Source organism: Amphibalanus amphitrite, unplaced genomic scaffold (genome assembly GCF_019059575.1).
Source record: "Amphibalanus amphitrite isolate SeventyFive unplaced genomic scaffold, NRLGWU_Aamphi_draft 000388F_arrow, whole genome shotgun sequence".
In the NCBI taxonomy this organism is placed as follows: Eukaryota; Metazoa; Arthropoda; class Thecostraca; order Balanomorpha; family Balanidae; genus Amphibalanus; species Amphibalanus amphitrite.
The window spans coordinates 253,517-265,412 of record NW_024881882.1 but is presented as its reverse complement, the minus strand read 5'-3'; the positions used below and the strand labels follow the sequence as shown (position 1 = coordinate 265,412).

Below are 11,896 nucleotides of genomic sequence, written 5' to 3'. Positions count from 1 at the left end.
ATTTTGGGACACAGCCCTCTAGCCTGGGGACGTAGCCCCTGCTGATTTGACCCACTGCGTCCCTGCCCTGTCCGGTTCCCTGACCTGTGCCCTGCTGTCTGCCCTGACCTGTACCCGGCCTTCCCTCTAAAATGTCCTGTGCCATGCCCTGCAACCTGCCGTGCCCTACTTTCTGCCCTCCTCAGTGCCCTACTCTGTTCCTTGCCTTGTGCCCTTAGTCGTAGCACGTGCCCTCTGCTCAACTTTGGGACGCAGTAAAATTTGTTAAAATATGCCCTGGTGGGGGACGCTGACCTGACCGTGACCCGAGGTCAACATCCTGAGTTGACCTTACCCAAACAAAAAGTATACCACTCTACGCGCCTGAGCAAGGTGAACACGATGCTGCCAAAATCGCGGCTCTTTGGCCGTTTTTTGCGAAGTTATTCACCAAAAAACTGAACCGTACCTTGGGGCACTTGACCTGACCTCAGAGGTCACCGGTCGACCTAGAACCTTAAAATCGGATATCAATCTTTTTGTCTCGTAACGACGCACACGCTCGTTTTTTCCGCGACGCGCTAGCTCCACCAGGGGTGACACGACGAGGGGAGTTGTACCCGTCTCCCCTCTCCCCCATCGGCCGGCGCGTACGTACGTAAAAAAACAATAGGTCCGGCGAGGGTTAAAGGGACCCTCCCACCTTCAAAAGAGCTAATGAATTGGCATAAAGGTGATGTCACTCGGTTCAGAAAGAGAAAAAACGAATATCTTACAAATTTCATCGAAAAATATTCACCGATTTTCAAGCTATTATACTTTTACTTTTGTTTACTTTTTGGATCTCCACTGTTCCTAGCTTTTAGTAAAAGATTTCAGTAGCGGCGGAACACCTTCAATTAAAGGGGGGGGGGGCACTGACGACTTTTGGTCCCATTCTTTCCATGCAACGCCCATGGGGCTAATGTTAAAATGCCAAAATCAAAGGGGGCACGGTTCCCCGGTGCCCTCCCCGTTCCGCCGCCTATGAAAGATTTAAAATCGTTAGTTAGACCTGCGGCCTGCGCTGACGTCACACATTCAGAGGGGGAATTCTAATGCATTAGCCCCTCTGAATCCAAGTGCTGCAACTTTGAAATGATATGTTTTCGATGTGAGGTATTTCTCGATCTTGTGAGTGCTCAAGCCATAGATTCATGTTCAATTGGTTTATCTTCAGATCCATGGGATCATAGATCCAGGATAATTTTTTTCTCGTAGGATCCGGTGATATCATAGATCCTAACATGCAGTTTGCTTCGAGATTCATTGATATCATATATCCATCATTCGGAATTCGAATCCATGCATATATCTAGTCGAAGGACTGCACGAACGGCTCGCAAATCCTCCCACTAGGTCGCTGGCTAGTGGAGATCGGGGACGAAGTTTGCATCGACTTTGAATATCTGCCAATGTTTTCCAAAATTGCATTGCAGTGAGATGAACGACACGGAGTAGTCCGTAAATAAACTTCTATCAAGTATCATATTTACTTTGCAGTTCTAGTCATTTTATAGGTAAAGATAGTTTTAATCTTCAGGTAGGTGGATAGGTACCGGATGAGCACCTATAAGGTACCCATCAGAATAAAAGAAAAACATGAGTCATTTGTGTGAAATAAGTGAAAGATCACAGATGAGTAAAGCCTAAAGCTTTCCATTGAAATAGCAATTAAGGCACACACGTTTCTGCTCGGTGCACAGGCACTACCCTGGGTAGGTAATGGGAATGCCTAACGAACATGTATCAAGGCCCTTTCTCCTACCTGTCCAATTCTAATGCCTACATAGTGGTGTGACTAACCAACGTTAACTCAGTCAGGAGGTCACCGCCCTTTCCTTTCCAACCAGTGGACCTACCCTGCGGCATCCCCTCCGGCCGATCGCCTAGGGTTGGAGACGATTGGCGAATAGGGAGAGGAGACGGGGACGGTTCATTGAGGGAGTCGGGCTGGTGGGGAGTGCAGGGAACACAGGACTGTCCACCTCTCCAGTAGTAGACACCTTCGGTCACAGAAGTCACCGCTGTCGTCCGTTCGATCATCGGTGACGGCCTGCGAGAGATCATCTGACACCTGACACAACCGCTTTTACCGCCGTGGCACTATGCATTCCGTAAGTAGAGCCTTGAGCTTTTTTCTGTTTATGACTTATGACTTATGACTATGTTGCGCTCTAAACTGTCACTTGCGCTTGACTATCTTGCTCTGTAAACGCCATTACATGTTTATCGTTCAACAATGACTTTTTTAACAAATATTACCGGTTATTTTTTCTAATACCTAATGTTTCAAACAGTGAATAAATCGTTCCTCTTATTAATGTTTTCGTTCTTCTTCTAGTCGAATTCATCATTTGATGGTGTTCTTACATTTGTTGTTAAAGATAGCCTTACGTTCAGTGATTGGGAATTGCGATTGGTTCTAAAATTAATTACAAAATTAATATATTTCGGACACTGACCTTCCTCAGTTCAGAATTGCAAAACAAGTCATTTGGTCACAACAGCGCCAGAATATGTCGATAACCGCTAAGTTAGAAAATCACATATTGGTAAATCCTCGCGCAAAACACACCATCATTTAGTAATTACTTTTGGAACCTTTCGCCATTCGCAATCATTGAACATATGGTTATCTTTAACAACCAGTAAAACGCCTTTTGGGCGAAGAACGAGCGAGCGAGATAGTGAGCCCTGCACGTGCGGAAGGGCGAGAGGGTGCTTCCAACGGGCTTGCGCAAAGCACCCTTCTAACTAGTCGCTAGCGGTGCGCCAAATTTGAACGCAATCGGCCCAGCCGTTCCTGAGATCTAGAAGCGGCATTCTGCACGTGCGCACGTGCAAACGGGGTCCAAAATGACTTTTGCACGGCACCCTACTAACTGGTCCCCAACCGTGTACCAAATTTGAGCGCAATCGGCCCAGCCGTTCTGGAGATCTGGAAACGCCCCCTGCACGTGCGCACGTGCAGTAGCACCCTAACCGCAACACATGGGAATGCATTGCCTGGTGGGTGCCTACCTGTATGCCAAGTTTCAGCGAAATCGCCCCAGTAATTACCGAGTTACTGAAATGGGAACAAATTTGGCACCTGGGGCATTCCATGTCAACCGGGACAGCCAAAATCGGTCACCTCTGCGATTTTATTCAAAGTTGGTATACTTATTCGCTATTGGGTAAAACCTCTGTGGGTGAAAGGATTTTGTCATATGCCCTCGGGCTACAGAGATACAAGTCGCTAAACTTCTGCTTTTTGAGCAGAATTGGACGTGTATTGCAATCTTGAAAGATCTATAGCTTCAACATTTTTGAAGCTATTAATTTCAAACAAACTGAAACGGGTACATAAGGAGTTATGCTAGTAAAATTTGACAATGTTTACATTTTTTGGTGATTTTGAATTTATTTTATTTTGAATTAATTTCTTAAAATGTAATTTGTGAAAAATGGGTACCCTTCGATTTTGCTCAAATTTAGATATTGTCTTCCACTACACGTAAGGCACACGTGCTGAGAAAATTAGAGTGGGCCAACGATAACTTTGGATGATATAGCAACAAGTAGTGCAACGTAGCACGGGCGTTGGAAGGGGCCGATTTCGCTAACTCCACCTGTTTATCGCCAATAACTCACGCCATAATTATTATATTAGCGTCAAACTTTCAGTATCTGTCCAAAATCGAATTGCAAATCCTCCCGTGCAAGAAATAGGTAAATCGGTCCACAACTTTTCTAGTTATAGCGGTGTAAAGTCAAACATTCCTGCCGGAGCGGCTCGGCGGCCGGCGCCGGCCGTTGCCGCCTGAGTGGTAGACTGTGCCGGCGCAGGACGGTTCCATCTTTGCACCGCGCTTCTTACCGCTGATTATGATCGATTCGTGTCAAATTTTGTGTGAAGGCTTAAAAATATACAGGCAATCTAATGTTTAAATAAATACGAAAATCAACTGGTAAAATTAAACTATTAGCCATTAGGGTGCAAACACAATATGTGACTATGACGTTTCCCGCGTCGGCCGATCCCCGCCTCTGCCGGCGACATCTTACTCTTAGCAAGCCACTAACTGCCAAATTTATGGTAAGATTAACTAGAGATTCTCATAACACTACAAATGTCGTATAAAGGAAGAAATAGGAAAATGGGCCAGTATCTCTTAGAGCTATGGGCGTATAAACGCAAAATAGTCACTATAGCAAGTTTGATCACGTTTAACCTCATTTGATCCTGAATGTATTGATCTAGGGCCATGAAACTGGCACACGATAAAGTTCCCCACCGCCCCACCTACAATTCAAATTCCGTTTTTTAATACCTTATTTTGTCTAAACCGGGCTTTTCTCCCCTAGCGCTGGGAGAGTCTGGCGTATTTTCTTTTAGCAACCAAAGAGAGGCGCTGCCCGGAGAATGCCCAATTTCATCATTAAAAAACTGGCTTACGATGACCAGCTATTTTCGTGTCTTAGTAGTAAGTGTGCCGAATGTGCCCACCTCGAAATCTAAAGGTCGCTGGCTCGCAGCGCGGGTCAGCCTGAGCCCTGAAGTGTTTAACACACATTTGTTTTTGTGGCATCTGGCCAGCCGGCAAAGTTGTGAGGGCTAATGTTCGGATCTAGGTAGCATTTGACCAGTCGGCAACTGCCGTGAGGGCTGTACATATTTACGCGTGTTAGATTAGGTCAGGTCACGTCAGGTCAGGTTAGGTTTGCTTTGGTTTGGGGTAGGTAGAAAGAAGCATCTCCAGGTAGCGCCTCTACTTGGTTGCTAAAACGAAACACGCGAGTGCCAGACATTACGAAGTCCAAAAGACAGTTACGTAGACGTCGGCCCATTCTGGATTTTTTATATGATGTAGCTAATGTATAGGAGAAAAAAATATGTAAAAATCAGCTAAATCGAAGGGTACCCATTTTTCAGAAAATTAAAATTTATTTTTTGAATTTTAATTAAGTTCACTAATTAGTTAATTACGTCAATATTGTTATCCTCAAATTAAAGCCTGACCTATTCCCTCCATTTCACACTTTGTCTCGTGGTGATATGTCTAAAACTTCAATGTTTATGACGCTTTAAAGATGATAATGTGCCTTGCCTAAGTCAATGTTTGATGACGTGTATCTCGGAAACGTGACGTCATATCTTGACAAAAATATGTCTCCTTTCTTTTCACATATAGATGAGTAGTTTCACAAAGTTTCGCAAAAATCGGAGGGGATGAGGTTCAAAATGATCATTTTTTGTCCCACTTGACGTGGAATGCCCCACCTCTTATTGTTGTATTTTGCACGTGCACTGGGGGTGACCCACATGCATCGAGAGTATCCTATTTTGGGTAGAAGGGATGCTGCTACCCTATAAAAATTACCGCAAGTCAATCGCCCAAGCGGCTGCGGAGATATGAGCCTCTCAAAATCACTACTTTTGCAAAACAGCTTGAACACCCTTGACTTTTCACGTGGCACGTGCCACCACGGCCACTGAGATGTATCAAAAGTAGTCAATTACGGGGCAGAAGGGATGGGACTACCCAACAAAAAAGACCGCAAGCCAATCGGTCCAGCGGTTGTTGAGATATAAGCCTCTCAAAAGCGTTACAGGCGGGCCGGGCCGGGCCGGGCCGGGCCGGGCCGCTCATACTGAGATTTTTCCGTTATATTGAAAAGACTCACTTCGCTCGCTGCGCTCGCTCGCTCGTAACAAGTCGCTGCTCATACAGGTACTTTGTCATTTACTTATGTTTTTACCTACATTGTTAATGTCGCCCGATATTTCTTACTACAGTAGATACGACCAAGTTGTCTTGATATTTATGTTTTTATTTATATCGCAGAATGAAAAGCATGCATGAAAAGACAAAGATAAACATCTCATATCTGCCAATGTTTCAGCTCTTATTCTCGGCTTCGAGCTATGAGTCCACGGTCTCTGCTTGATACGCTTTTGACACCAGTCAGTATACAAGTAATTAGTCAAGATAAGCGAGATAAAAGACATTGATACGAGTCATTGATAACTCGTATATAAGTTGTGTGTAGTGGACAAAGCGCTAGCTTAAATGCCTACAGCGACTCATTCAACCTTTCTCTCTCGATGACCTTGATCTGGGACCAGCGTTTTGTGTCCCTACCCCGGCCAGCATCACAACAGGCGAGAGGGTAACGACCATTGGACCAAGGTCAGTCGTGCGCCCGCACCGTCCCTACCCACTCCCCGCACCCCTTCCCTACCACGGCACAAACTTCACCCTTCCACCGTGCCCCTCCCGGCTCCATGTCTCTACCGGATACGGGTGGGTGGGGACCAATGAAACTGTTCAGGTAAACAGGGATTGTCAGTGCTGTTCCTTCCCTCTATTCGCTCAACTAGGTGGGCTTAGAGACCTAAAGACTTTGACATCTGCGATTATTGATATGAAAGAGCTCTTATTCATAGAAACGCTTCTCTGTGTCTTCTGGCAGGTTTTCAGGGTGCTGCTTCTTTTACTGGGACTGAGCACGGTCGCGCTGTCTGCAAAGTTAGACCACCTCAGTCACCACCACGGAGAGTCTGACCTGGCGGACCAGCCTGGCCAGCCCGGCCAGCCCGGCCAGCACGACCAGCCCGACCGAAGCGGTCCGCACGGCCCGCTTCAGAAGGCCCGAGAGACGGCGCGACGGCCGGCGCTGTCCCGCACCTCACAGACTGCTCCGACGGAGCCACCCGTCGTCCCCATCGTTCGGCTCGATCACCTGCAACGAGAGGACGGCTCCTTCCAGTACGGATACCAGACCGGAAACCAGATCCAGGTACGACGTCAAATTATTGAAAGACAGGATAGTGAGATGCTGGGACAGAACAAGCTGTTCCAAATAATTCTAGCTATGCGTATGACTTATGTCAAGGACGCTGGAACGACCTTCTAGGATGAATCCATTTTCAAGGCAACGAAGGTATCCTTTTTGCAAACTATGTACTGAAGTCTCAATATTGTTTCTTAGTTTCTGATACTTACTATGTCAGTTTGGGTCCCTCTGACCATTGACCAGTGAGACATAGGTACGTCATAACTCGAGGGTTAGCCAAGGATACAAGACTCTTCCATGACCTCTATGTCCGTTTGTTCGTCAGGCGGACGTGGAGGGCCGCCAGAGGCAGATCGGAGACGCTGCCGGCACGGTGATGCGCGGCAGGTACAGCTACCTCTCTCCAGAGGGGCACCGGGTGCGGGTGCACTGGACGGCCGACGAGAACGGGTTCAGGGCGGTCGGCGAGAACCTGGGCCTGCCGCCGCAGGAGTAGCACTTCCAGGGGAAGACTGTGCCGTCCGAGACTCGGACACAGAACGGAGCCAGTGAGGGGTAAGAGGGAGGTCAACACTCCACAGTGAGGTCCCTTTTCCAGTGGCAGGGTCAGTGCGGTGACTAGAGTGTGCAGGGACCAAAGTGGTTCGGTGAGGCAGATAGCCCTTGTTTAGAGTCTGCTCAATGCTCATCAGGAGAAAGTGTGACAAGATTGTCAGCGGTCTAATTCACGATGTGAGATGAAAATACATTCACTCTCCGAGGACTATGCATTATACGGTTTTGTTTGATCCATTGCACCGAATGTTGTTATGATTTACTTATTTCTGTATATTCTTTCCCAATTTCATCCACGCAAAAGAAAAGGTTTCTAAGATGCAAGATCTCGAGGACGATGATGCATAAACAAATATTCGCCGTAAGGTGCTCCTTTGTGATATCATCAACATTAGGTATTCGTTGGCAAAATTGCCCGAATCGACCGACAGCGGGCACGACATTCCTACGCAATAGACAGCGGACACGCTAATGAAAATATTGCCGCTAGATGGCCTTGCAGTAGGCGCCTGAATTCATGCTGTACCGCAATGCATAAAAACACTACACGGGAAGCGTCCCACGATAACAGGTTATTTTCTTCGTGCTTCTTGTTTTACTGATTTCACTACTCTAACTATTTGGTTTGCAAGCTTGGCAATCAAAACTGTGTTCGGTATTGAGTGAGCATTTGAGCAATGTGCATTGAAATTTGATAAGAAGTGAGGACCATGCATGCAACAATAGAGGAGCCGGGAATGAGATAACAGCTTTCGGGTTTCACAAAAAACTCAGCTTGGTATGGTATGCAGGAGATTATAAACAATCTCTACCAGACAAACAAGGTGAAGTCTTATCCTGATAAAAGATATAATTAGGTATCCTTACATATATGAAAAATACTATCCTACCTAATGTAATTATTCTTATCGTACTATTAAAGATACTATATAATTGCTAACTTTGTATTATGTGCCCTCGTTCCTTGAGTGTTAGATTCTGGGACTGTTTTATGAATTATTTCGTAACTGAGAAATAAATGGATTACATCAAATGAAATATTGTAGAATTAAAATAAAATGATGCAAACACAGGCCTAGCCGGTTTTTATCTTGCAGCAGACATGACATTAGTCACATTACCAAGTTTGCTGTTGGCACATTAGAGCCTATGTTTATTTTGCACTTGTGCCAATTCAGATATCCTGGGTATGAAGGCACCTCAAGGTAACATTGAGCCATGGTGTCAAATTTAAGGTGGTGTGTTGTGTAACGTGCATGAATCAAACATCAAAAGAATATCGTTTCGTAATCTTGAGTTTCTTGAGTTGTCGTTATCCAACTGTCATGGATACTTTACATTCACTTTGTTTGTTTGTTTGTTTGTTTATTGAATAATCACCAACGGGCTTGCACCCAATGACAGGTGAAGTCGGACAGTAAAATTATAAAAACATACACGAACACACGACACTGACACACCGGACACCCCGACACTCACATGCACGTAAATCCTACCATTCGGAGGAGCTATATGTACAGCCCTCAGCAGACTGCTTGGTAGGTATTCTTTTTTCAACAAAACCGATAATAACTCAGAGGCTATGCTATCAGTTGGTCAGAACTCACTGCAAATAGATGCACCATGCTCCACTCCTTCGATTAGGTGTATCACTAAACAAAGTATACGCCTTGTGTGGCAACAAAATGCAAAAGTTTGTTTTGGGGGCAAATATAGACTTTTGGATTTTGTTGCCGAACTAGCAGGAAAATGAATACGCTGATGATGCCAATCTAAGGTGCGGAGTCTCGCGTGTCTTCCTGTAACGATTTGCGAATGACCGATAGCATAGTATTCGCATTATTCTCGTTTTTGTCGAAAAAAGAATGCCTACCACGCAGTTTGCAGAGGGCTGTACATAGCGCACCACCCTATTTCTGAAACCAGCTGTACCCTCCGTCCATATATATCAACATCTATGTAGGTACGTTGCTCCGCAGGAATGCGTTGCATCGGCTGGGAATTAAACGGAATTAAACGCTTCGTAATTTCTGCAAAGCGGCGATTTCCCTGGCGTGGACCGCGGGCGGTGCGTGCTGCACCGCTCCGGCTGTCTTGGATCACGCCGGTTTACACCGCCGTGCCATGCCTCGGCCCAGCTGGAGCACGGACCTCTGCGCGTGCCACACAACCGACCCAGACTATCCAATACGTGCGCTCCGCATCGACGACACTGGGCTGGCATGAACTAGGGTATAGCACCGTATGGGCCATAAAGAGAGGCATCTGGAGGGCCGACCAAAAAGGTGAACACTGAACTCAGAAGTCAGGGATATGATGTGGGTACGGTTGCCATTTTGCGTTTCACTACTCCATATAAACTTTTTGCATGATGCTTGCGAGTGCCTATGTGCCTAATAAAAATTACAAATCTGTGTGGTCGATATGGTTATGGCGGGCAACTATATTTTCATTTAGGTCAGCGTTCTACATAGACATGAAGTGGTGACCTCAATAACCCGGGTCTGATTTTTTACATGTGCGGAAAACATGTTATGAAAAGGCGTTTTAAAACGTTGGCATGTACACAGAAACAGTTTTCCTGCTCATGTACGTTTATTTACGTACCGAAGTACATTGTCTGGTGTTTGACTCTGAACTGTGCAGAATGCAGATGCCTGAATTTTGAGGAAGTCTGAAGCTACGCATGTTTCAGAAAACTCTTGCACCTTCGTTGGTCTTTTTCAGTGACCAAATTGAAAAAAGAGATTCCGATTTTCCACTCGGCACTATACGTTCTAGAACTTTCTCAGAACAAACTTTAGCTTATGCATAATGACCCGTCAATTTTTTTTTTCCTATGGCGTATCACAAACCCTTTGTCCTTACCCTTTGCAATCCACCTTCTCATTTTCATTGGTCAGTTTGAAGAAAACACGATTCCATGAGTGAGTGGTAGTATACGATATTATACTCTAATAACTAATTGATGTGTGATACCTATCGATAAATAATGGAAAAAATGGTTGTAAGGGGATGAACTCTGAGGCTCCAGCGCCCACAAAGGCCAAAAGGAGCAGTTCTATATCTTTTCCTTTTGGCTTTCCTGCACGCAGTCTTTTCAAAGTGCAATATGTACAAAAAACGGAGCACGCACCACGTGCAGGGGCCGGCCGCGGCCGGGGGCAGGGCCCGCTATTGATCTATCGCCCGCGCCGGCAGGGTCGTCCCTGCCTCCCCCACCCCTCCCCTGCCCTGTGGCGCCCGGCTCGGCGCCGGCCGGCCGGCAGCGCTCCGCCCAGTCGGTCTCGTACCGCGCTCGCCGAGGGTTGAACAGCGCTCGCTCCGCTGTGATCAGCTGACTGGTCTGAACCACCGCCCACTCCGTCCAGAGAACGTTCCCCGGTCGGTGAGGAGAGTTTGGTGTTTCTGAGTCTCAACTCTGATAACCCACAGAAGAACCTCTGTATAAGACCGCCTCTGTTCCGTGTTTGCCCCGCTCGCGGCGCGCGATCGACCCGCGGCGGAGCTCGCAGCCTGCCGGCCGACCGGAGCGCCCGGCCCGGCCCAGAGGCGGCCCAGACACGGTCGCCGCTGCACGTGGCACGTCTGCCAGCCGACACCGCAGCAGGGGCGCCCAGCTGAGCCGGCAGAGCACGCTATTTATAGGTGAGTCGACTGCACTACCCGGCCCGGTGAGCCGTGGCCCCGCCGCGCCGCCAACGATGCTGGAGGGGTTAGTGCCCCCAGGGCGACATGCTCTTATGAGATGGCTTGTTAACTGGCCTGGGTCGCGTTTCAGAAGGCGTTTTGAGCTCATCTGAGCCAGTGAAGTAGGGCAGGGTAAGTGCGGCACCGTAGGTCAATCCTATAGCACGGGGGGGGGGGGCTATTTTGGTGGAGAGGCTGGAATGTTGTCAGCATTGGCTATTTATACGCGTAGTACACTGACTTCAATACCATGGGTGCATCCATTCACATTCATGTGGGAAGCCAGACGCTCGGTGTCGTTTTGTAAGGCTTCCCAGCATTTTTAACCGCCGGCGGCCACTAAGCAATATCCGTTTTCGTCGCATTAATTACCAATTATTCCAGCCAGTAAATTTTTCAGTATCGCTTAATGAAAGATCAAGAAGCCTTCAGTTATTTTAGTGAAGACCGGTAACAGAAGGATGCACACTTGTCAAACGCTCCCAGAGAGAAGTGCAAAAACAAACCAGAAACAAAAGGTTACGTAACAGTCAACCTGGGGACAACATGCTCGGTAGATTCGTGTGTGAACGGACTATGTAATCTGTATATCACACAGCATATTGTTATTGGAGGGCAGCGCAATGGAAAGAGGGAAAATTAAACCACAAAATTGCATATTTGTTCGGAAGAAAGACAATTCTGAGTGAAATATGTAGACTGTAGTACTACAAAAAGCCGAGAGTAGGTAAACCTGTCACAACAACAAAATAGGTACCAAAAGCGATTTCGATTGTTATACCGGATGGGGTATGCATCACATCATGCACGGAGAGTTATTATTGCAAAGATACTCAATTCTAACCGACCG

The 11,896-nt window shown here is 46.8% G+C and overlaps 2 protein-coding genes across 5 annotated transcripts in view; both read left to right on the top strand.

The window, feature by feature from the left end:
- The first annotated feature begins 1,905 nt into the window (after positions 1-1,905).
- LOC122390268 (endocuticle structural glycoprotein SgAbd-2-like) lies at positions 1,906-7,570 on the top strand. Its single transcript, XM_043383016.1, has 3 exons — positions 1,906-2,135; positions 6,478-6,804; positions 7,127-7,570. The coding sequence occupies exons 1-3, from the start codon at positions 2,127-2,129 to the stop codon at positions 7,295-7,297; spliced, it is 507 nt and encodes a 168-aa protein (XP_043238951.1). The 5' UTR covers positions 1,906-2,126; the 3' UTR covers positions 7,298-7,570.
- Positions 7,571-10,635: 3,065 nt separating this feature from the next.
- The window catches only part of LOC122390252 (glutamate synthase [NADH]-like), a 111,026-nt gene continuing 109,765 nt past the window's right edge, over positions 10,636-11,896 (top strand). For 3 of the 4 annotated variants that reach the window (XM_043382987.1, XM_043382985.1, XM_043382986.1), the window contains exon 1: positions 10,642-11,004. The gene's annotated coding sequence lies outside the window, so the exon portion shown is untranslated. Of the gene's footprint in view, positions 11,005-11,896 lie in introns of all 4 variants that reach the window. The other variant, XM_043382984.1, reaches the window with a different exon arrangement.

What these genes read in the sequence shown, in the direction of transcription:
- LOC122390268 (XM_043383016.1), top strand. An exon ending in AGACCGGAAACCAGATCCAG is followed by an intron (nt 6,805 to 7,126) that starts GTACGACGTCAA and finishes TTTGTTCGTCAG; the next exon opens with GCGGACGTGGAGGGCCGCCA.